This window comes from Oryctolagus cuniculus, chromosome 11 (assembly GCF_051225735.1).
Source record: "Oryctolagus cuniculus isolate XC-2025 breed Fujian yellow rabbit chromosome 11, ASM5122573v1, whole genome shotgun sequence".
Lineage (NCBI taxonomy): Eukaryota > Metazoa > Chordata > Mammalia > Lagomorpha > Leporidae > Oryctolagus > Oryctolagus cuniculus.
The window spans coordinates 58,954,883-58,979,606 of NC_142877.1; the positions used below are offsets into that span (position 1 = coordinate 58,954,883).

General features: G+C 53.1%; 1 protein-coding gene and 1 long non-coding RNA gene across 25 annotated transcripts; one reads left to right on the plus strand and one right to left on the minus strand.

The window, feature by feature from the left end:
• The first annotated feature begins 33 nt into the window (after positions 1-33).
• LOC149123490 (uncharacterized) lies at positions 34-1,501 on the plus strand. Its single transcript, XR_016216799.1, has 3 exons — positions 34-171; positions 712-791; positions 1,053-1,501. It is a non-coding gene; the product is annotated as an uncharacterized LOC149123490 (long non-coding RNA).
• On the minus strand, positions 633-24,712 carry SMARCC2 (SWI/SNF related BAF chromatin remodeling complex subunit C2). 24 transcript variants are annotated; one of them, XM_051846325.3, is made up of 30 exons: positions 24,493-24,712; positions 22,477-22,596; positions 21,792-21,877; positions 21,288-21,369; positions 21,103-21,195; positions 20,252-20,321; positions 19,956-20,025; positions 16,278-16,353; positions 15,668-15,799; positions 15,450-15,565; positions 15,022-15,146; positions 11,797-11,856; positions 11,613-11,650; positions 11,221-11,351; positions 10,851-10,922; positions 8,885-8,998; positions 8,302-8,455; positions 7,553-7,645; positions 7,202-7,318; positions 7,050-7,112; positions 6,425-6,683; positions 6,044-6,205; positions 5,767-5,831; positions 5,473-5,608; positions 5,169-5,335; positions 4,673-4,807; positions 3,210-3,591; positions 2,808-2,891; positions 2,466-2,531; positions 633-1,910 (listed from the first exon to the last, which is right to left on the minus strand). In XM_051846325.3, the coding sequence occupies exons 1-30, from the start codon at positions 24,601-24,603 to the stop codon at positions 1,834-1,836; spliced, it is 3,456 nt and encodes a 1,151-aa protein (XP_051702285.1). In that variant the 5' UTR covers positions 24,604-24,712; the 3' UTR covers positions 633-1,833. The 24 variants fall into 24 exon arrangements, 22 of the variants coding, with proteins under 22 accessions (XP_051702285.1, XP_051702284.1, XP_051702283.1 ...); XM_051846324.3 differs by having other exon boundaries at positions 7,202-7,321; XM_051846323.3 differs by having other exon boundaries at positions 5,767-5,836; positions 6,043-6,205; positions 7,202-7,321.
• Positions 24,713-24,724: the final 12 nt, after the last annotated feature.

Below are 24,724 nucleotides of genomic sequence, written 5' to 3' on the forward strand. Positions count from 1 at the left end.
CAGAGTGCAGGGGGAAAGGTGAGATGCTGAGGACTTCTGTCCTCAGACAGAGCCCAAGATCAATGGACCAGGGGCTGGGGAAGGGCCTCCAGGAGCCATTTTGCCTCATTTCAGAGAAGCCAGCCACACCCACCAGTGCTGCCAAGTGCCACCTCTTGGGGCTGAGGACAGGTACAAATCCCTGGGAGACCAGGGCATCCTGCTTCCATCCCATATCAGGCGTCTCTTCCTCACACTCCAGCTCCTTAAAGCCAGCCCCTGCCCTCCCAAGCACTGACAGCCTTTTGTGGGGAAGCCTGGGGAGTGTTTATTAGAGCTAAAGCCAGGCCATATTAGCACTGCCTGAGCCTGTCTGTCACGTGGCACGGCTAGGGGCCAGTAATAACAAGTAGGTGAGGGACTCCCTCCCCCTTCCCTAATAAGGGAAGGAATGAAGGATACAGATTCTGCCCACTGTGGGGACGTCCTTCCCAGCCCCACACACAGCTGTTTATGCTCTTGCACCCATGCACTGTCCTGACAGCTGTGCTGCCTTTAGCCTTTTGTGGAGAGGCCCTGGGGCTTGCTCAGGGGCTCCAGGGACGCTGGCCCCAGTCCAGCCATAGTAAGGGAATACAGAAGCAGCCACAAGATGGAACTGAAAGCAAATTAATTTATAAAAAAAAAAAAAAAGAAAGAAAGAAAAGAAAATTTACAGAAGACTTTCAACAGAAGGAAGGTGCCAAGACGCAGAGGAAGAGGAACAACAGGGCCTTGAGGACAAAGGGCCTCGCGGGAGGGAACAGGAACCGGTATAGAGTCTGGATCATGTTTGCCTGCACGCTGGCGGGGAGGCACTGGAAACCCAGGGAGCAGGGCCAGCAGTGAGCACAGGCGCCCTTCCCCGCAGCTCCCAAACCTGGGTCCTCATCTGTGGAAGCCCTAGCTAGCAGCAGCGGTTCAGTCGGTCTCGATGGGAGATGAAGAGGCTGAGGGGTGCTTAAGTGCTCTTTGAAGGTGTCAGCTTTTACAAGCTCCCAGCTTCTGACAGCCCCCTTCTCCGTGCCTTCCAGGAGTCACCGACCCAACCCAGGGCAGGGAGGAAGATGGCCCTTGCCTCTGTTACCTACCGCACGAATCCCCCAAAATCCATTTGCCCCACCAAATACACGTACGCTGACATCAACTAAACAGGCGACTTTTAAAAACACAAAACTGACATCCAGAGGGCAAGGGGTCGTTGGCTGAGCTGGGAAGCCTGAAAGCAACAATGGGAAGCAGCAGCGGGCACGAGTGCGCAGGGGCAGTGGGTAAGGGAGCTGGGCGGCGACTCAGCCACCAGCCAGGGGCTGGGGGAGACGGGCTCTGCACCCTATTCTACCAGAGCGCTCCCCAGAACCTCAGTTCCCCTTTCTTGAAATTGTCATCCTCTAAAAAATGTAAGACTTGGTTACTGAAGGGAGTTCAAATGTGGCTTTTTAAAATCTCTCTACTTTTTAAAGGGCTTAATTTTTTTTAATCCATTAAAAAAATGCAGTAGTTTTGAGGGGATGCGCCCTTAGAAGTGGTTAATTAGAACCCTGGATGAGCACCTTCCGGCCCTTCTGCTGAAGGCAGCCTTCCCATCCTATCCTCTCAGAGACACAAGAAACAGCTTTGAAACAGTCCTTAGATACTCTGATATAAAAACGCATGCCCCTGCAGGGCACGGCGCGGGCTGTGGAAGGGCAGGAGGAGCTTTCCTTACGTAGTGATGAACTCTCCAGGCTGGGGAAGGGTCCCAGTGGTTGGGGGAGGGCTGTTCCTGGAACCGTGATCTCCTTGGGGGTGAGGGGGAGTTGTCTGGCTGGCTGCTCACTGTGGAGGTGGCACAGGGGTGACTGTGCCTGGGCTCGGGGCTGTGGGGTCTGGAGGCAGAGGGGTGCCTGGGTCTGTGGAGAAAAGGAAGGGGAATCAGCTCACGTGAGCAGAGAGAGGCTCCAGAGCCAGGCCACCACACATAAGCACAGGACCGGCCGTGGCATGCAGTGGTGGTGGATGATGAGGTACCTAGGATGTACAACTCCCCTCTCCCAACACCTCCTTCCACCTCATACTGGAAACACATGGATCCCAATCAGCCACCTATCCCCAAGGGAACTCTGAATGGAGCATTTGAATGTGATGGGAATGAGCAGAGGGATGCCAATCATCATGCAAACAAATAGCTGACTTCCAAGTTTACAAGGGAGATGCTCTGTGCCACAGGACTCCTCCGAGACCCACCAGGGAAAGGCCCCCACATCATCCCAGAGGCGGCAGCTGCCAGGCTGGGGAATGGTGGAGGACAGCCAGACAGGCCCTGCCTCCGGCATCCTAACTTTACCACAGTGTTCAAAAAACTTTGACTGCAGAAACTCTAGTAGCTGACCCCTTCCCCACCTGCCCTCCCCCCTTCCCTGTGGACCCCTCTCCCTCACCCTTCTCCCCTCCTGGCCCCTTCTCACCTGGCAGTGGGCTGGCACTGGGCAGGAGGTTGCCCTGAACAGCTGCCACAATGGCAGGGCTCTGGGCTGCGGCGGATCCGAGCCCCGGCCCGAGAGGCAAGGAGGATGGCATGGTGGTGGTCGCCGGCAGGTTAGGATGTAGAGGGTTCGCCATGGACACAGGCAGGTTAGGTGGGGGGAGAGTGCCCGGGGCGAACGGGAGATGGTGGTGATGCCCATGCAGGTTAGGAGGAGGGGGAAGGTTAATACTGATGGGGTCGGCTAGACTACCAAATGGGATGATGGATGGAGCAGGAGGAGGAGGAGGCGGCATGCCAAAAGGCAAACCCAAAGGAGCATTACCCGCCACGCCTGGGTGCCCGCTGCCTGGCACTGCCCCTGGCATCATTGAGGGAGGAGTTTGTTGGTTGGGGAACGGTGAGGGGCCTGGGAACAAAGAGGAGTGGTGAAGATTAGAGGCGTAAAATCTCACAGCAAGGATAATCTAGCTGCTCCCTGATGCCACCTTCCCTTCTCCTGACACTGGAATAAGTGGTTGCACTCCTTGGAACAAAACTCCAAAGATCGGGGTTTGGAGTTGGGGGGGGTCCCCTGCTGGCTTAGGGACATAACAGAGGTGCGCCCCTCTGTAGAAACACAGGCCAGTCTGTATCTCCAGGCCCCCCGCATAGTCCCCTTGGAGGGGAACTGGGACATTCACCTGGATCCCTTGAGCCAGCTAGAGTTCTGGAACCCATCACTTACCATGGGGTCCAGGGGGGGGTACCCCTGGTGGGACTGCCCCAGGCTGGGGGGCTCCAGCTGGTTGCTGCTGCTGTGGCCCTGCCGTTGACCCTGCCTGCCCAATCTGTTCAGAAGGGCCCAAGCTTCCAGGAGGGACCCCACTGCCAGCAGGAGCAGGGGCCACAGAGGCTGGAGCCACGGCCAAGCCATGGACTGCGGGTGGCCCAGCAGCCCCTGTAGGGGGGATAGGCTGGGAACCTGGGGGCAGGGTTGGCGGTGGCTGCTGCTGCTGTTGGTGCATCTGTTGGAAGTGCTGCTGCCGGGCCCTCATCTCCGCGTACTTTAGCTGCTCCATGTGGAAGGCTTGTCTGTCGGCCAGGAGCTGCTGCCTCTGATACTCCAGCTGCCAGTGCCAATTGAGGACTGTTACTCGATTTTCAGAAGATCCCTAGGCAAATGCCTCGCCCCCTGCTTTGCCGTCTTCTCAAAGACCTTGCCTCTCATTCTGGTGGTTCCCAACATCTACATTTTGTGCTTGTGCATCCTCTGTCCTCTCCACCCCACCTCTTGCAAATTCCCATGACCTTCATTGTCTCCTGGCTTCTCTTTGCAATGGAGTTAATCTGATGGTAGACTTGGCTCATTTCAGCTCCAAAGCTTTGAATTTGCCATTACTTTGATTTGGAAATCGCTTCCAGTTCCTCTTGTCAATTCGTTTTCTTCCTTCAACACTGGCTAGCGACTCACTGTCCTTAGGGAGTATCCCAGGTCAAGTCACTAGCCCCTGCGCTTGGGCTTTGTGGTGCCATTTCTCAGGACTCACACACACGATCTGAAATCTACTGGATTTCTACTACCTCTCAGCCCCTCCCCCAACTGCCTTGCTCAAAACTGAGGCTGCTCCTGGGCAGCCCTTTTGACCATGAGCCACAGGTGGTGGTGTGATTTGAATTTGTCAGATACTTTAGGCATCATTAACTGCTTTGATTGTCTTCATAATGGATATACGATGTTTCTAATTAGACTGTAAGTTCTCTGAGGGCAGAGTCCCTATTTCTTTTCAGGTGCTCTCAAAGACAAAATGGTTCAATACTTTGTTTCCATTCCCTTTCCAATTTAACATCCTGGAGCTGAAGCCCCTACACTCTCATTGCCCCTTCAACCCATTCAATCATTCAACAAATATTTACTGAGAGTTAACTATGGATCAAACACTTTTCAGGGACCTGGAGATGCAGCAAAGAACAAAACAAAACAAAACAAAACGACCGGAATGCCTGGCCCATGGAGCTGAGTCTAGGACCTCAGTGTCCAGGCTTCACGGGTGGGGCTCTGTTCCTTAACTGCACAGGGCTGGCGCCCAGGCCCTCAAGCTTTCTGCACTGCCATTTCTCTCTCACACCCCTCCAGTCCTGGACAGAGGGGCAGCTGAGTCTCCAGGAGGGTTCCAGGCTCCTGCTGAGCCCCTAGGGGAGGCCACTCACTGCTTCTCGCTCCCGGTCCATGATCGTCTCTAGCTCCTCGAAGTGCCGGAGTTTGATCTCCAACTTTTTCATCTGAGTTTCCACCAGCAGAGCCACCAAAGACTTGATCTTCCTTTCTTCGACGGCAGCTAAGTGCTGGGAGGGGGGGCGGGGGGAGGGACGGCTTGTGAGCAGCAGGACCCCGCCGCACACATCCCAGGGGAGAAAGGCAGGGCAGACATGGGCAGGTGTGAGAGCAAACTCCCTGCGGTCACAACCCACAGAAGTGTTGGCTTGGTATTTTTTTTAAAAAAGAGCAGCAAAAGATAAGACGAAGTCACATGGTTACAGAGCTGGAAACAGGCCCCCAAATTAAAAAAGCTTAGAGATGAGATGACTGACTCTCTTTTAGGATAAAAATAACAAGAAAGCAGGCTAGCAAGGGGTGAGCAAGGAAGGGCTTGTAAGCGAAGGAGATTAGAGGGCATCTTCCTCGGGTCTTCAGGGCCTGCCTCACCTTGGCTTTCACAGCGGCGGCAGCCAGGGCAGCGGCAGCGGCGGTGGAGAGGTTGCCCTCCCCAATGTCCCGCTCCACCTTCGTCTTCCTTTCCCCCTCCGACTCCACCACCTCCTTCAGCACTTCCTCCTGCCCTTCCTTTGGCTCCTTCTCCTTCTCGGGATCAGCTGGGCCGGGGCGAGGGCTGAGTTAGTCTGACAGCTCCACTTGTCTCTGCTGGGCTCTTCCCCAACCCTGGCACTGTCCGGGATGTTCACCCCCTGGGTCACCATCCCTCTTCCCCCACCCCGTCCGGGATGCTCACCCATTGAGTCAGCATCACTCTTCTCCGGTTCCCTCTCGCTGTCGCCTTCTTTCCCTTTCTCCTCATCCTTCTTGGGGGCCTCGCTAGTTTTCTCCTTGGCCTCCTCCTCTCCAGCCCCTCCTCCTTCCCGGGGCTCCTGAGGCACCAGGGAAAGGACAGGGAGCATCAGGTGGGGGAGACTGGGAGCTGCATTCACTCTGGCATGTTCGGAGCCCACCTGGCTCTGGGGACAGCCCTTGTTCACCCACCACCGCCACTCCTGCCCCTCCCGGCCTGAGCTCAGTCCCTCTATACCTTAGGCTCCTTCTTCTCATCTGTGGCCTGGCCCTCCGCCCGGGCTTCGTCAGTCCCGCTCTCCTCTGGGCCCGTGGGGAGAGGAAAGGGAAGAGGAAATGCCTGATAGTCTCTCTCCCCACAGCCCCTCCACCAGCCAAAACCTAGTGACAGGACCAGCCAGAAGCCATGTCCCGCTGTGCTCTGATACCAACATGGGGCAGGGATGGCCCAGGGAGGCCAGAGGGCTGTGGCTTTTGGAGGAAAGGGAGAGATCTGGAAACGTCCCAAGCCTTACCGATCCGCTCAGGCTCCTCAGAGGTGGTTCCTGCGATGCCGCTGCTTTCCAGGCCAAAGGCTGGGTCGGCCTTGCCTGTCACTTTGGCTGCTTCCTCCACTTTCCGAACGTGGGCTTCCACCAAGGCTGTGGGCACCTCTTCCTTCATTTTGGAGAACTCCTCTGAAAGACCCAGGGGATGCAGCTGGGAGCAGTGCAGGCGGGCAGCTCTGGCTATCCTGGTAGACACCATCTCAGAGCCCCTCTCAACTAAGACCAGCGCAGCACCTAGACAGGCCCCTGAGCGGCCAGCGGGGCAGCTGGACTTGAGAGCGTTTCCCAGTCTGAGTAACCAGCCCTTCACACGCAAACTAAGAAGGCCGGCACCCCCACCCCGGTTACCTAGGGCAGACTTTGCAGCAGCAGACGCGACGCGGGGATCGACGACAGAGGCCAGGAAGGCAACAGTGCTCATGACAGGGTTGCCCGACTGACTGAAGGGGATGGGCTGGTAGGCCAGGGGGCCCAGGGAGGCCTCCGAGTCCTCCAGGTAGGGGTCTTCAATGGGAAGACGAAGGAAATGCAAGATGCACTCATCCTGTGTCCGGCTTCCCACGTGCTCAGATACTTTGTTCCAGTCATCTTTGTACATTTCCAGTGCCTGGTGGGGTGGTGGAGACATAACTCTTCTTATTTAGCCACCTTCCTTGGAGGTCAACTCCCGCTATGCTACCAGGGGCAGCTGGCTTCAAAGCTCTCTGTGTTCTGCTTTGTGTTTACTCTGCTGGATCCAAGGGGGATCTCCAAGTAGCACTAAGAAAGGATCTGAAGTTAAAGAAACGTCCCAGATCCCTGGCCTGGAGCTGTTCCCTGGGGCAGGTGTGACAGACATCAGGAAGGGGAGAGACCGGGAAGAGATGGTGCTCTGCTCACGCCAGACTCCACGAGCTCTCCCAGCTCCCAAGTGCAGCTGGCACCCTGGTCCCTACTGTTTTTGTAGCAGAACTCTCTTCCTTGCCCCAATTACCTCGAGGAGTAGCAGGGTCTCCTGTTCTGTCCACTCTCGAGTGGCACTGGCTGCGGCTTTGCTCTGCAGAGGATGCAGGCGGGTCAGGAGGCAGGAGCCTGGGAGCTCTTGGGAGAGGTTCTCCAGCCCCGCAGCCAGCCTGCACCGCCTACCTTGGAGGGGACGCTCTTCTTCGTGTACATGTCTGTGCGCAGCCCGAAGTTCTGCATGTCTGTTGGTTTCTCTTTGCCTTTGTCAGGAAAGTTGAGCATTTGTTGGGAAGCAGAGGTCTGCTATTTGTGGAGGGGAAAGAAAGAGGTGAGTACGAGTGACCATTGGGGGTCAGGGGCAGACAGAGAGAGAAAACAGACAGAAGGAGCTTCCTTCCCAGTCCAGGGACGTCCCTGGCGGGACTTCCTCCCCTACTGCTGTAGCTCCTCTGCTCTCATGCCTCTTTTTCCCGGGCAGGGGACCCCCAATAAAGGGGCAAATAAGAAGCTCAGCGGGGTCTGCACCCCACCTACCAGCTCTGGCTTGCCCTTAGCCGTCTCTGGCACCAGGTCATCCAGCTCTTTGCCCTTTCGCCCAGCCTTGGTATCAGCATCAACCTGGCGGCCCTGGGGGACAGAGCTTGGCGTCATGGAAGCTGGGCAGGAAATGACCAGGCCAAGACCAAATGCTGGGTGGCCCGCAAGCTCTGGGGCACTCATGCCACTGTTCCAGTTCCCTTTCTGATTAATTAGACACATGGTTGGCATGGTGTCCATTTGTATGCACATGTACTTTTAAGGTTCTCTTAGGAGCTGGACAATTAGATTCTATTCCTAGATTTGGTACTCTGTGACCTTGGGCAAGCCACATAACCTTTCTTCTCTTAATTTTTATAATAGATGAAATGGAAGTGGAAAAAATGGAGGTGATAATAATTATGAGACAAAAATGAAAAAATGTGGGAAACATGAGGAAGTGTGACAATTTCATGCAAGTCAATTTTACACCATTTTCCTCTGTCTGCTTCAACCCTACACTGGCCTATCTGCTCCCTGAGGACAAGGAGGATCTCACTCCCTCAGGAAGTCCTCGCAGCCTTGAGTACAGAGGCTGAGAGAGGGTGCTAACACACGGGGCTCACGCCTGTGGCCCTTCGCCTCCCATGGAAAAGGAAGAAGCCTCAAAATACTCCTGAACCATTACCCTAAAAACCAGAAAAAGAAAGTCTGAAGAAGCCCAATCTTACCCAAGCCCACCCTGTCCCCACAGCCCCTCGCCCTACCTGCGGGGTCTTGGGCTGCAGAGGCACCAGCCCCGACGGTGTGTCGGCCAAGACATGGAAGTGAGAGGTGGGCGGAGGCCCCATGGGGGTTGGTCGGCTCTCGGCATCCACCTGGTAGTTAATAAGACCCCACTGCTCGAGGAAGGCATGGACCCTGTGAGGAGGGAGGCAGAGTCAGGGTCACATGGAACAGCTGGAAAGGTGCATGAGGAGGACTGTGGTAGAGACAGCGGTGTAAAGCTCCCTCTCCTCCTCCCCTGGTCTCTTCTGTTTATTCCACTCTCTGGAAAATCCCACTGCTTACCCACCACCCAGACCCCAGTGACACCAAGCCCGCATCTATAGTCTAACCCTCTCTCAGCCAGATGCTGCTAAGCACCCCTCCCCAGACAGCTGGTGAAACAGAACCGCTGTCACGGTCATGGTCACGGACGTGCTCCTGTCCACACTGCCACCACCCACACCTGGGCTTCACCTTTCTCTAGAGGTCTGTCCCTGCCCTCTCCCTTACACTGCTGGCTGCATTGCCCTCCGCCAAGATGCACCCACACACCCCTGCCCTCCACTCAGTGGCAAGACCCACCTCATGATGGCACAGACGTCCCCGGCCAGGTTCCGGCGGCAGGCAGTGGAGGTGAGGTACTCTTGGGGGTTAAGTCGGTAAGTGTCAATCATGAAGTTTCGGTAGGCCAGGTAGCTTAGGAGAGAAAGGGATGAACAAGAGGAAGAAGACATGTTGAAGGCTGAAGGGTAGGAAACTGGTAAAAGAGCTAACGATTCCTCCTACACCACAAAGATGGGACAGAGTAGACGGTCTGACTCGCTATACACGGAGTGCCTGCTGCGTGCTGGCTGCAAGGGACTCTAACAGCCTCACACTCTCCCTGACGGGGTTCCAGGCAAATGAATGTCTTCTTGGCTACCCTCAGAGATGTTACACCCAACTTTGAAACAAGGAATCAAAAGGTAAGAAAAGATGCCCTTGTCTTAAAACCCTGACACTAAAGGGGAGCCTTATTTGTGCGTGTGCAGATGTGTGACACGGTGGACAGTTTTTTTTTTTTTTTTTTTTTGACAGGCAGAGTGGATAGTGAGAGAGACAGAGAGAAAGGTCTTCCTTTGCCGCTGGTTCACCCTTCAATGGCCGCCGTGGCTGGCGCACCGCGCTGAGCCAAAGGCAGTAGCCAGGTACTTATCCTGGTCTCCCAATGGGCCATCCTCCACTGCACTCCCTGGCCACAGCAGAGAGCTGGCCTGGAAGTGGGGCAACCGGGACAGAATCCGGCGCCCCGACTGGGACTAGAACCCGGTGTGCCGGCACTGCAGGTAGAGGATTAGCCTAGTGAGCCGCGGCGTCGGCCCAGAACGTATGTTCTTAAGTGGGAAGATATAACTTCAAATCCCAGTTCTACTGCGATGGCCTTGACCAGTGATTTTAACTTCCTGAACTCAGCTTCCTCCCCTGTACAGTGGAATGTCTGCCGAGGACCGTGGAAGCCTGGAAAGCACTAGCACAGTCTGGAACAGTGCAGGAGCTGAAGACGTGGAAGCTGTTAGGGGTGCAATGTCAAGTTTGAAAACATGAGGCAGATTGAAGGAGACCGACTTACTAGTGGTGTGACCTTATTCAAGACACAACGCCTTTATAGCCAGCTGTCTCACTTGTAACCTGGAGATGATAACACGACCTATCTCCAACGTTAATGTGAGATAAAATCAGTGTGTGCAGAACACTCAGGATGGTGCCTGGCAGACAGTGCTCTCAACAGATGAAGGCAATTGCCATCATTTACTAGAATATACCAAGAATTTGTTCCGGCCCAACCCGACTGGTGTATCATTTGGGCACTACTTCCTTTTCCTTTCTTTTCACGCACACTGCTTTGCTGGGAGGAGAACCAGGCTATGGGCCAAGAAACAGGTGGGAAGAGAGGACCCCAGAAAAGGGAAGCTGAGGAACAGGTAAGAAGAAAACCTGTTCAGTTCTCAGTTTCACCCACCTTCTCATGCATTTACCCTGGAGTAACCCTAACCACAGAAGGTCACCGAGTCTTAACCAAAGCCAGGCAAGTCTGGCTTGAGGCAAAACCTTGAAGGAGATGAAGACTTCTGCACCTGATACTAACTAGTTCTCTCTATCCCTCCATTCACAGACTTAGGTCCTCTCTGAGTTCCTTCTCTTGTCCTTTTCATCAAAATCTACTCTCAGACCAGCTTGGTGACAGTCACTCATATTTTAAAGCTCCTACTTGTGCTACAGACGTCTGCACTGTAGACAGTCTCAGTGATCATGGCAGAGAGGCTGTGTCCTTGGGCCAGAATTTTGGGTACCAGAGCAGGCACTTGTTCTGCATAGAAAGGCATGCTGGATGTCCCCCTGGGAACATTCTAAAGAACACGTGTCCAAGTGCTGGGCTGCACAGATCACGTCTTTATAAACCTAGCACGCAAGGAGCTCAACAAATGCTTGCTGAACTGAATGCTGCTGGGTCAGGAAGGGCAAGCAGGGACAGAGGGGAGAAGGGGATCATGGGCTGAGATTTCCTTACATCTCTGGGGTCTTGGACTTGTTCTTGCCGTTGAAGAACTCGGGGAGAGCCCTCCTCTCAATGGCATGCACACTGCAAGAGAAGTCAGAGTGGACATGGGCTTAGAGGAGAGGCGGGAGCTCCAGAGGGGAGAAAAGCCTAGAAGGTGGGATGGGGAGATGGCTTGAAACTGCAGGAAAGAATTAGAGATGTAGGGAGAACACCCTACAAGGCCTCTAAGACTCAAAATAGACCAGGAGCTCCTTGAGAATGGAAAAGCAGCCTGGTCTACCTGGCTGAGGCAAAACTCTCATTCGGAGGAGGCAGGGGAAGCAGCAGCTCACTGATCCTGGAGTCAGGGAAGCCATCCAGGGAGAAGCCAGAACAATACCTGTTGTAGTCAAACCAGGCAGCATAGCTGGGAATGATGATGTGGTGTGTCTGCTCAGTCACGTTGTCCTCATGCAGGTCTGGATTCTTGGTCTGCTCCCCCTTGTTCCCCGTGCTGTTCTCGTCCTCATCCTAGGAGTATGGAGGCTGCTGGACACTCAGCATTCCTCTGTCCCCTCAGCAACCCTCTGCTTCCCCCCACACCCCAGGGAAGTGGACACAGATGATGGGTGGACGGGAGTGAGCAGGCATGGGCTGAGGGACTCGAAAAGGCTTGGGGCTTTGAGCAATAGCTAGGATTAGCCTGGAGTGGGAAAAGCTGGGACAGAAGGAATTTTATCATCACAGATCAGAATCACATAGAGAGGGAGGCCCTCTCTAAACTGGCTCCACCTTGCCCGTGGTCTCCATGCTCTCATCCTCCTGTTCATCTGAAAGAGAAGGCAGTGTGATAAGGCTAAAGCCTCCCGAGGGGTAGGGGAGTCCTGCTGCAAAGCCTGTCAGGCCAGGGGGGAGGCGGGGCTGAGCCCTCCCCCAGCCTCGGGCTCTGACAGCCTTGCCCGAGGTCGACCCTTACCCAGGTCGGTCATGGTGCCTCCTTTGACGGGAGCTGACTCCGAGTCCTTCTTAGTGTTCACTGCCAGAAGAGAGAGTCATCTCATCAGGCAGATTCGGCCTCAGCTGAGCCCTCATCTCTCCACTATTAATAGTTCTACATATCCTACTTTCTCAACAAATTTTCTCCATTTGACTGCAAAACATAGCAACTCCCTCCAGCCCCAATCATTCCAGGGCTTGAAACACTCACTACCTTCTTCCCTTCTCCAACCAAAAATACCTGTGACTACTCTCTACACTTATATTCACAAATAATTCTTTTTTTTTCTTGACAGGCAGAGTGGACAGTGAGAGACAGAGACAGAGAGAAAGGTCTTCCTTTTGCCGTTGGTTCACTCTCCAATGGCCGCCGTGGCCGGTGCGCTGCAGCCGGCACACCGCGCTGATCCGATGGCAGGAGCCAGGTACTTATCCTGGTCTCCCATGGGGTGCAGGGCCCAAGGACTTGGGCCATCCTCCACTGCACTCCCTGGCCACAGCAGAGAGCTGGCCTGGAAGAGGTGCAACCGGGACAGAATCCGGCGCCCCGACTGGGACTAGAACCTGGTGTGCCGGCGCCGCAAGGCGGAGGATTAGCCTAGTGAGCTGCGGCGCCGTCCCCACAAATCATTCTTGTCTGTGACAGGCCCCTACCTCCAACTATGCGTCTGTAAGCTCGCAAAGGACTTGGTTTAATTTTCAGCAAATCACCCTCTAGGGCAAACGTAGAGGGCGTCTGGCCTATGGGCCATAGAAGTCCCGCAAAATCATTTGGTCTGGCACTACCAAGGCAACTGCAGAGAGGACTCAAAATTCAATAAACCTATAGCTGGCTAATCTCTAATAATTTGGTATGGCCTGCAAATGATTTTAGAAATATCCACATGGCCCGGCCCTTGGCCAAATAAAACTTCCCCCATCTCTGCTGTAGAGGAACAGTTATGTTCTTAAACATTTTTGAAAGCATAGGACAGGGCTGGCGCTGCGGCTCCTCCGCCTTGCAGCGCTGGCATACCGGGTTCTAGTCCCGGTCGGGGTGCTGGATTCTGTCCCAGTTGCCCCTCTTCCAGGCCAGCTCTCTGCTGTGGCCAGGGAGTGCAGTGGAGGATGGCCCAAGTGCCTGGGCCCTGCACCCCATGGGAGACCAGGAGAAGCACCTGGCTCCTGCCATCGGATCAGCGCGGTGTGCCGGCCGCAGCGCGCCGGCTGCGGCGGCCACTGGAGAGTGAACCAACGGCAAAGGAAGACCTTTCTCTCTCTGTCTCTCTCTCTCACTGTCCACTCTGTCAAAAAAAAAAAAAAAAGAAAGCATAGGACAGGGCTGGCGCTGTGGCACAACAGGTAAGGCCGCTGCCTACAGTGCTGGCATCCCACTTGGGCGGTTCGAGTCCTGGCTGCTCCACCTCCAATCCATCTCTCTGCTATGGCCTGGAAAAGCAGTGGAGGATGGCCCAAGTCCTTAGGCCCCTGCACCCGTGTAGGAGACCTGGAGGAGGCTTCTGGCTCTTGGCTTTGGATCAGTGCAGCTCCGGCCGTTGCGACCAATTGGGGAGTGAACCAGCAGATGAAAGACCTCTCTCTGCCTTTCCTTCTCTGTGTAACTCTGACTTTTAAATAAATAAATAAATCTTAAAAAAAAAAAAAGCTCAGGAGAAAACAGTGAAGACCTGACTGATAAGCAGGTAGAAGCCAGAACTCCTCTCAGTGGCTGCTCCAACCCCATCCTGAAATATACTCCTGGAATACCTCAAGCTAGTCTATGGAATACAGATCATAAGCCAGTTTTGCAAAACGATGGCCTCCAAAGGAAAGTTATCATATCAGATGCAAAAATCATCCACTGGAACACAGGAGAGGCCAGAACTTCCCATTGTATTTGTTTTTATTATCCTTTACATTTTTTATTTTTTAGATGTTTTATATTTTTTATTTGAAAAGCAGAGAAACAGAGATCTCCCAATCGCTGGTTCACTCCCCAAATTCCCACAACAGCCAAGACAGGGCCAGGCCAAAGTCAAGAGCCCAGAGCCCAGTCCAGATCTCCCAACTACTCGATCCATCATCTGTTACTGCCCAGGGTATACATTAGCAGGAGGATAGAATTAAAAGGAAATTCTGGACTTGGAACCTGAACTCAGCACTCCAATACGGGATGAATCAACATTTTACCCACCATACCAAACACCCACTCCACATGTATTTTGTAATGACCCTAAGGTAGTGACTGGCTTCATAGTACCCATAAAGAGTATGTGCTCGAATCTATCTTACCAACAGGAGTGTTTAAGGAAAAAGAGTTTGGAGGAGCAGGCATCTGGTACAGTGGTTAAAGATACCACTTGGGAGGGCAGGTGCCGCGGCTCACTTAGCTAATCCTCTGCCTGCGGTGCCAGCACCCTGGGTTCTAGTCCCAGTTGGGGCACCGAATTCTGTCCTGGTTGCTCCTCTTCCAGTCCAGCTCTCTGCTGTGGCCCGGAAGGGCAGTGGAGGATGGCCCAAGTGCTTGGGCCCTGCACCCGCATGGAAGACCAGGAGGAAGCACCTGGCTCCTGGCTTCGGATCGGTGCAGCGCGCCAGCCGTAGCACCCATTTGGGGGGTGAATCAATGGCAAAGGAAGACCTTTCTCTCTGTCTCTCTCTCTCTCTCTGTCTCCTTTTTCTCCGTCTCTCTCTGTCTCTCTCATTGTCTAACTCTGCCCGTCCAAAAAAAAAAAAAAAAAGATACCACTCAGGATACTGATATCCCAGATTGGAGTGCCTGGGTTCAAGTCCCAGCCCACTTCTGATTCCAGCTCCATGCTGGTGTGTACCCTGGAAGGAAGCAGGTGATGGATGGCTCAGAGCTTGGGTGGGAGAGCACATGGAGAGATCCCATGTGGGAGATTCTGGATTGAGTTCTGAGTTCCTTGCTTCATAACCTCGCCCAGCTGTGGCTGATGTGGGCATATGGAGGAGTGAGTCAGCATATGGAGACTCTTTCTCTATCCCTCTCTGCTTTTTAAACAAAATGAAAATAAATAAATAAAAATTTATGTTAAAAATGTGTAAAGGGGTCATAAAAAAATTTGGAGATTTGGAGGTAAGTACTGTCAGGTATAAAGCAGCACAACTCAGATATGGGTATGAAGTTACAGGATTTCCCCTGGTAATGAAAATCCTATCAATAACCAGCTGTTTAAGGGAATTAGCCTGGCCCGGCCCATACCTGTTTTGGGCAGTGTCACCTCTTCTACATTGGGGACTGGTGAGGGCTCATCCATGTCCTTTGTCAGGTCTTCTTGCTCCTCCTCTCTGTGGCCACGCTTTGACTTGGTGTAAGGTGTTGAAGGGCTGGGAAAGAGAGAGTAAAAGAAAATCCAGTCATCCTCGGATGTTGAGGTTCAAGGAAGGGAAGCAAGAATCCCAAGGGTAGCGCTGCAGGGTAACAGGAAGTGGCAGAGGCTTTTCATTTGGTGATGAAGCTCTCTGAGTGAGGTGATGGCTGGGACTGGAACTGTTGGGAGCTCAGGACACCTGCGGTATATGGCACGTCCAGGTCACGGCTGGAAGATTACGGGAAGGACTTGGTCCTTCTTTCCTTCACCCTGGTGTGCAGAGAATGGTGAACACAGGGGAAGGTTAGGGCTAATGTACCCTTTCTTAGCGTTTTTCTTCTTAGCTTCTGGGGTTGGTGAAGGAGAAGGGGAACGCTTCCTCTTCTTATAGTTCCCTCCCTTCTTGTCTCGACGATCTGAATCCGGGCTGTTCACCTGCAGGTTGAAGTGCGATAGGTGTCAGCCTACAGTCCCCAGCAAAGATTTGTTCTGAGATTGTGCTTAATGGGGCTCCAGGAAGAAAGAACACAATTTCACCTCGTCTGTCAGTGTCTTAGCTGAAATCTTCTTTCGGCGGGAGACAGGGTTTTTGTCATCATTTACTTCATAGTCTTCCTCATTCATCCACTCATTGAAGGTGTCTGTGTCCAGGATCCACTTTGCATGAACCTAAAGCACAAAAGCAGACGGTGCTGGAGGGAAGCCTGGAAGCAACAGCTGGGTCTGGGGACCTCTGTTAAAACACATGTGTGTTGGTGGGCAGGTTCTGGTGCAGCAGGTGGCACATGCTGTATTGGAGTGCCGTGGGTTTGATTCCCATCTCTACTGCCAATTCCAGGTTCTTGCCAGTGTGCACCTTGGGAGATAGGAGGTAATGGCTCAAGTAGGTGTTCCTGCCACCTGTGTGGAGACATGGATTGAGTTCCTGGCTCCTGACTTCAGCCTAACCTAGTGCTTTCTGTTGCGGGTATTTGTGGACTGAACCAGCAGACAGATCTCTCTCTGTCTCTGTCTTTCAAATAAAAATGAAAATAAATAAACAATAATTCAAACAAAGTCCAAGGGCACAGAAGCCTCACTGCCTCACCTCCAGAAAGTGGTCTGGTCCCAGCCTCCCTCATGGGGTGGGGGCACGGGAAAATCTTACCTTTCTAGGTTTCTCGGGAGTTGGTGCGTCTTCCACAGATGCTTCAATTTCACTTGCCGGGATCCAGGTGTCGTAACTGCCATGAGAAATTGAGCATGAAGTACAATCAACAGGATAGAGTGCAGATCTTTTGGAAACACTTACATAAAGTACCGGGTTGTTGGTTTATCTTTTTGGCATGGTTTATTTTTCCAGGTGCTATCCAGAAAACATTACAATGCATTTAAAAAGCAGAGAACAGGGGCCAGCACTGTGGTGCAGCAGGTGAATACACTGCCTGTGACACCAGCACCCCATATCAGAGTGCAAATTCAAGTCCTGGCTGCTCTCTGCTAATAGACCTGGGAAAGCAGTGGGAGGCTGTCCAAGCACTTGGCCCTTGCAGCCCATGTTGGGGACCCATGTGGAACTCCTGGCTTCTGGCTTCAGCACGGCCCAGTCCTAGCTGTTGCGATTATGTTGGGAGTGACCCAGTGGATGGAAGATCTGTCTCTCCTCCTCTCTCTGACACTCTACTTTTAAAATAAACAAAACAAATCTTATAAACACCAGTGCTGCCCCTAGCTCACTGAGGTCTAGCAGGAGAAGAAGAGGGTAGGGAAGGAGGTCTCTATAAACATTGGTTCCCAGAAAGCAGACCGCCCACAAATCAACCAGCAGTAAAGCACCCACAGCAGCAACCAGCTACAAAACCCACCGATGAGGGAGTGACCTCTACTGGAGGGGTGAAGAAACCTCATTGATACAAGCCTGGCATTGTGGCGCTCAGTCCTCAGAAGTCCACTGAACTTTTGATTCGAAAACTCTCCTTCTAAGCGTCTGGTGGGAGAAACTGCTCAGGATTTCAAAACAGATCTGTGCTCCCAGAGTACCACTGTTGGTGCTTTCCACAAGACAAGAGAGGCCTAGCTGGCTGGCCTTTTTGAAGACACCAACCTGTGTGCTATCTGTGCCAAATGTGTAACAATTATGCCAAAAGACATCTAGCTAGCATGCCACACATGTGGAGAATGTGATTAAGAAACCACTATGTGGGTAAAGCTGCCACCTGCAGTGCCAGCATCCCATATGGGTACTGGTTCAAGGCCCAGCTGTTCTACTTCTGATATAGCTTCCTGCTAATGGCCTGGGGAAAGCAGTGGAGGATGGCCCGAGAGCTTGGGCCCCTGCACCTTCATGGGAGACCCAGATGAAGCCAGGCCCAACCCTGGCTGTTTTGGCCATCTGGAGAGGGAACCACTGGATAGAAGAGCTCTTTCTCTGTTTACAGTCTAACTCAAATAAATTAAAAAAATTTTTTTAAACTTAAAAAAAAAAAAAAGAATCCATTATGATCTTTGGTGGGAAACATTTCATTTCAAAAAAATTTTTTTCTCTTCTTCCCGTTACTGGTAGTTCTGAATATCAGACATCTTTTCCCTCCACATGTCCAAAAGGTCCCTAAGGGCCAGTGCTGTGGTGCAAAGGGTTAAGGCGGCACCTGCAGAGCTGACATCACATACGGGAACTAGTTCAAGTCCAGGCTGCTCCACTTTCAGTGCAGCTCCCTGCTAATGTGCCTGTGAAAAACAGTGGAGGATGACTCAAATGCTTGAGCCCCTGCTGCTATATGGGAGACCTGGAAGAATCTCCTGGCTTCGGCCTGGCCACTGCTGGCCTTTGCAGCCATTTGGGCAAAGAACCAACAAATTGGTTGATCTCTCTCTTTAATTCTGACTTATAAATAAATAGAATAAATCCCATTTTTCTTAAAAAAAAGGTCCCTAAGTACATGATTCTGAGTGGAAAAATGGGGGGCAAAATTCAAGTATTGGCAATTTTTTCCATTTTCATGTGTTTTTGAATTTTTAATATAAATGTGTGGACAGAAAGCATTCATGCAAGGGGCTGGCGCTGTGGTGTAGCAGGTAAAGCCGCGCCACCTGCAATGCTGGCATCCCATAAGGACACTGGTTCAAGTCCTGCTGTTCCACTTCCAATCCAGCTCTTTGCTATGGCCTAGGAAAGCAGTAGAAGATGGCCTAAGTCCTTGGGCCCCTGCACCCATATGAGAAAACCAGAAGAAGCTCCTGGTTCCTGGCTCTGAGATCGGCCAAGCTCCGGCCATTGTGGCCATGGCCATTTGGGTAGTGAATCAGCAGGCAGAAGATCGCTCTCTGCCTCTGTCTCTCTGTAACTCTGCCTTTCAAATGAATAAGTAAATCTTAAAAAAAAAAAAAAAAAAAAAAAAAAAATTCATGCAAGTCAAAATGTTTCAGTGAACAAGTATCAGCAATTCAGCTTGATATACAGCAATTATAAATACACATGTTAAATTTCTCTGGAAAATGCCAGCATTTGGACTTAAAAAAAATAATAATAATGATAAGTAGGGGCTGGCACCGCGGCTCAACAGGCTAAACCTCCGCCTGTGGCGCCAGCACCCGGGGTTCTAGTCCCGGTCGGGGCGCTGGATTCTGTTCCGGTTGCTCCTCTTCCAGTCCAGCTCTCTGCTATGGCCCAGGAAGGCAGTGGAGAATGGCCCAACTGCTTGGGCCCTGCACCCGCATGGGAGACCAGAAGCACCTGGCTCCTGGTTTCGGATCAGCGTGGTGCACTGGCCGCAGCAGCCATTGTGGGGTGAACCAACATAAAAGGAAGACCATTCTCTCTGTCTCGCTCTCTCTCACTGTCCACCCTGCCTGTCAAAAAAAAAAAAAAAAAGTAGGGGCCAGTGCGCCGCCGCCTGCAGCATCAGCATCCCATATGGGCGTTGGTTCAAGTCCCAGCTACTCCACTTCTGATTCAGTTCCCTGTTAATGTGCCTGGGAAAGCAGCAGAAGATGGCCCAAGTGCTTAAACCCCTGAACCCATGTTGGAGACCCAGAAGAAGCTCTTGGCTCCTGGCTTCAGCCTGGTCCAGCCCCAGCCATTGTGGCCATTTGGGGAGTGAGCCAGCAGACAGAAGACCCCTCTCTATCTCTTCCCCTCTCTCTGTAACTCTTTCAAATAAAATAAATCTTAAAAAAAAAAAAGTAAATTCCTTACTGATGCAGAACAAATGTTTCAAATACAAAGAAATGACAAATGTTTAAGATGACGGACATGCTGATTATCCTGATTTAATCACTGTATATGGTTATGGACATGTCAAAATAGACTATACCTATGAATATGTATTACTTACTATGTGTCAGTTGAAAATAAACTAAAAAAAAATGAAGAATCATTCTAACATAACTTTTCTTGATCCTTAGTATGTTTTGCCAGTGATTTTTCTGTGTAACTTTGGTTTTACATAATCATAATCATACTAGATGTTATTTTACATGCCACTTTTTACAGTTAATATTCACTTATAAGTTATCCACGTTATTTCATATTACTTTAAAGGCTGCATGACTCCCTAAAAAAAAAAGTGCTGACGCCTACTTCCAGGTAGACTGTTTCTAACATTTACTAACTGAAAATTCTCCTGGGATGAGCATTTCACACACGAAGCCCAATCCTTTTAACCTAAACCTAAGCCTCATCCAGTAAGTTCAAACCCTCCCCAGACAGAAGATTCACAGAACAGATGGGGGAACAAATTAACTGATCTGAAAACAACCCCCAAAGAGTCTGCTTGCTCTGCTGCATGTTCCAGGGCTACTGGGTCTGGCTCTTGAACTTGAACCTGCCCCAGGAACCCATCCTCACCTGTCAGGGTAGTAGCCCCAGTGCAGAAGAACCTGCTTATCCCTCTTCATGACTGGCCGTACCCATTCCTCTGGGGACAGAGACAGAGAAGGGAGGAGATAAGCTAAAGGGGCACACACAAAAATAACTGGACAAAAGCCCTGACTAAGCACTCCCCTGCTACAGCAGGGGACATGACAACAGGAACTGAAGGTGGGAGAGGAGAGAGGAGCCCTGGTGCTGCCTGGTGAGCTGAGCAGTCCTCCGCCTCCCAGTCCAAGGCATCCACTGCAGGGCCAGGAAAACCCAGGTCCCACCTTCTTCGAGGTTCCCTGGGACAGGATACACAACGTGGGAGGCATTGTTCTTATCCTCAGTGACTGTTCCCTGGATGGCACAAGGAGAAGGAGGTCAACAGGGGCCCCGCTGAATTATGGGTACAAACAAACCAAAACAATCACAGTCCGCTTACAATGATATTAAAGCTGGTTTGCATTCTCTAAGCACACACTCGCTGAGCAGCAAAGGGAAACGGCTGGGGCTGTGCTAGTTAACGAACAAACGTCAAATAACAAACTGCTGCCACAGAACCCTCTAAGTGGGTAAACCACACGTGGGAAATGTAAAGGTGACTGTATGTTTTCATCAGTGACATCTGCTTGTTATCACAAAGTTCCAAAGAGCAAGGATTTCACTGGTCTGAAATTAGATAATCTCCAGCTCAGTGGAAGCAGATGCCAGTGGAGTCTCTGGGAACTCCAGACCCGTGAGGACTGGGAGATGGGCGGAGCAGGGTCCAGACCCGTGAGGACTGGGAGATGGGCGGATTAGGGTCCAGACCCGTGAGGACTGGGAGATTGGCGGATTAGGGTCCAGACCCGTGAGGACTGGGAGATGGGTGGATTAGGGTCCAGACCCATGAGGACTAGGAGATGGGCAGATTAGGGTCCAGACCAGTGAGGACTGGGAGATGGGCGGATTAGGGTCCAGACCCGTGAGGACTGGGAGATGGGCGGAGCAGGCAGGAGAGAGGCTCAAGGCTTAACCTTCAGTCTTTTCCCAAACTGGGAGCAAGGGCCAGCTCAGGGGTAGGCACTGTGGTGCTTCACTGCTGCTGTGCGGTATGGAAAACACTGGGGCAAGAAACCTCTCCTGCCCCACCACTCACCTGGTGTCTCTTGATAATGTCCTTTAACTTCCCTAGCAGTTTGGGCTCAATATCTGGGCAGAGAAAAATGTTAGGTCGAGACAGGCAGTTATTCTGTGGGGAGAAGAAACAGATGGGATGAGATTTTGGGGCAGGGGTTATCGCTGAGGGAAGGGAGGCGGGCGGGGGAGGCCCCTGACTATTACCTGCACCAAGGACTTCTCAATGGTCATAAACATTTCCACATTGCGGTCCATGCGTGATGGGTTCTGGAAATCGTAACGCCTCCTTGTAAAGAGGCAATAATCTAGTGAGTGGGGTAGCTCAGGGCTGGGAACGAGGCGAGGGTGTGTGACTTCTTGACTTGGGAAATTAGGAGGCAACCTTGCTCATAGTGGATGCCAGACCACCTGAGTTCTGGGGTTCACTGATCTCAACTCCACAAATCCCTCCCTCTGTGCTTAGCCCAGAAGGACAAAGAGAAGCTTAAGAGGCCACGCTGAGAATCCCTTTTCCTCCACGGCACACGCACCGACACCCACGGGCATGCCCTCACTCATTCTTGGGGATTGTTTTGGCCCTGACACGCAGCCATTTTTCTGACCCAGCGAAAGACATTCACGGAATGTCCACCTGTGTCCTCCCACCCAAGGAGCCAAGGCGGGTGCCCTGTAAACTTAACGTAAGAAGCTGAGTATGAAGGGTCTCACCATCCCTGGTCACTCTTGAATTTGTAGGCAGCTGCAAGTATGTGGCACAGGGAGCCTCCTGCTTTGAAATCTAGGAAACATTTGATCTACAGAATGGAGACAGTGAGAAGCATGCGAGTTATATCATAAATTCTCTTATCACTTACTAATTCTTTCATAAAACCCCGGGTCAAACCGAGTTCCCTTGCAAAGCTAGAATTCTTCACCCCTTGTGTAACTGTAGTGGGTGCTCTGGGGTGGGGAAGGAGAACAGTACCCGCCAGCTTGTACCAAGCACTTAATACTGAGTTACCGCATTCACCCTGGCAGGAACCCCACAAGGTAGGCATGTTAATCCCATCTACACATGAAGGAACCAAGACTCACAAAGGCTGCCCAGGATCACAGGGCCCTCAAGTGGTAGAGCCAGGATCTAACACAGAAGAAACCTGTGCAAATCCAGATCTTAGGCCTTTTAACCCTGCCAGGAGAGACTGGGACGGAGCCCACAGTGCTCCGAGATAACTTGTTGCACAAAGTGTTACGAAAACAAAGGGCATGGGCATGGTAACCTGGGGACCAGGCCAGGTCAGTCACATCCTGAGCAGGGGACACAGGGGGCAGGAAAGAACCCAAATCTCAAGAATGACAAAATTCACAAATCCCTCCCACGCCAGGTGGGAGGACTCGAGGCTTCTGCACTCACCGGCAGTTTAGTGAGTGGCGCATTGCTGACATGTTTGCCAAAAACTTCTTCCTGAAATTGTAGCAACTGTACAACCAGGCTAGACAGCGACTTGTTGGTGGGTGGTTCAGCTTGGATATACTAGAGGAACGGAGAAAGCAAAGGGAAACAGACCCCGGATAAATTGTCTACCACCTCCAAATTTCTTCCCTAGGGGCTGGAAGAAGCCGGGGCAGAGAAAATAGTGCTTTTCTCCCCCACGTGTTTTCGTCCCTATAAAGAAAATGGTGGAAGGGTGGCCCTGGAAACCCCTAACCAGGAAGTTGAAATTCTGCCGCCACCAGCTGTGGCTGCCAGTGCAGGGTGTTGTGGGTGAGGGAAATTTCCAAGGACTCTTCCTTGAAATCTGAGTTGCCAGACCCTGTTATCTTGGCACCTGATCTCCAGCCAACAGCACTGAGGGCTGTAAAATCCTGAAGGTTTGTGGAGTTCAGGTTCTGGAAGCAATACCTTCCAAGCTGTAAGCAAGACAACAGCGCAGTTTTTGGGGAAACTGAGGGAGGCCACGATTCCCCGCTAATGTAGTCTAATAGGAAAAGGTGCAGAGAAGAGAAGATAGGCCGGCGGCCCAAGAGTGAACATGTGAGCTGTGCTTCTGCTAGGAACCGGGCGTCGATGTCTTCCGAGACAGGAGAGCCCACTCCTCCCCAGCTTGTGAGACATCATCTACCCTTTCCGAGGAAACCGGACCCGAGCCAGGCAGCCCTAGGCCTCCTGTGAACACTATCAGCATCCCAGCCTGCCATCCTAACTGAACTCAGAGCCAGGAGGCTAACTCTCTCTTTACCTTCTGACCCCTGTTTCCTCCACCCTAATCACAGGGCAGACAGCACTACTCAGTGGGAGGTAGAAGGAGCTCACAGAAGGGGAAGGTGGATGACAAAGAGCAGGAAAGCTGAACCGGGTCACAGGCTGTCAATTCTCCCCCCAGGGCCCTAGGCCCCTAACTCATCTCCCTCCAAAAGGTCAGAGGTAAAGCCTGGGAACCAGAGCCCCACGCTGGGCTGCAGGCAAGCCACAGACTCAGCAGCTGTCAGGATTCTGACACCCAGGGAGACCCCCCTCCGTGCAGGGCCACGCTCAGAACCACGGCTAGGGAGGCCCTCCTAAACCATCCATCCCACTTCTGACAGGCCACAGAGGTGTGCAGGAAGACCCCGGGTGCTGAACGCAAGCCAGGAAGAATCCTCAACTGGAGCTGAGTGAACAGGGACACGGGCAGCCCATCTCCAGGGAAGCACCAGGCCCAAGACAAAGACACCCAAGACAGGTGAGGCTTCTGGAACCTTTTTGTTGGCTACCTTAGGATTTCCGTTACAGGCTAGGGGGGTGAGGGGCTAGGGCTATAAAGCTGATCCAAGCCTCTGGACCCCAAGCCCCGGGCAGCGCCAGGCTGGGCTGTGGGGTGACTTCATTGTGAAGCCCAGGAGCTCCCGGACCCCGTCTCCCTGGGAGGTTTTGTTGCCCTTCGGATGGAGGGAGACAGGTGATCCCGGGGTGGGGACCTCTTTCGGGGCCCCGCGGCTGTTTACCCCGCTGCCTCGCTCATCTCTCTCCGGACACACACAAAGCACCGGAGAGGCCTCGGCCCCGCCGCTACCTGGCTCCGTGGGGAGCCGGGGCGGGCACGCGGGGCCGCGGGGAGGGAGCCCGCTCAGCACCCGGCCCACCCTAGGCCGGTCGTCTCCCCCCGGAAAAGCAGAGAAGGCGACGGCTCAGGGGGCGGGTGGGCTGCCGGCACCGGGGCAGCGGAGAAAAACAAGGGGCAGAGGGCGCAGCCGTGCGGGCGGGGGCTGGGATCCGCGGCCGGGGTGGGGGTGCGAGAGGCTGGGGGAGGGGCGCGGGCCCGCGGGGCGCTGTCCGGGAGGCCGCGGGGGAGGGGCCAGGGCGGCTGGAGGGTGGGCAGGACCCCGGGGGGCCGCGGGGCCGCGGGGCCTTTGTCCCGCCCCCGGACCCCGCGCGGCCCTGCCCGCGTACCTTCTTATAGTTCTTGCCGAGCCACAGCCGCACGTTGTCGAACTGGGTCACGGTGTCCGCGGCCTCGTAGTACTTCACGTTGGGGCCGCCGTCCTTCTTCCGCACCGCCATCTTCTCGGGCTCGGGCCCCGCCGCCGCCGCCGCCACCGCCGCCCGCCCCGCTCAGCTCAGCTCCCGCCTCCTCCGCCTCCTCCTCCGCCCGCCTCCCGCCGCCTCCCGCCGCCGCGGCCGC

Coding starts and splice junctions, on each gene's coding strand:
- SMARCC2 (XM_051846317.3), bottom strand. CDS start 24,603: ATGGCGGTGCGGAAGAAGGACGGCGGCCCCAACGTGAAGTACTACGAG. Junction 15,147..15,449: donor AAGAAAAACGCTAAGAAAGG/GTACATTAGCCC, acceptor TCTCTTTCCCAG/CCCTTCAACACCTTACACCA. Junction 8,999..10,850: donor AAGTCCAAGACCCCAGAGAT/GTAAGGAAATCT, acceptor TTCTCTCCTAAG/CTACCTGGCCTACCGAAACT.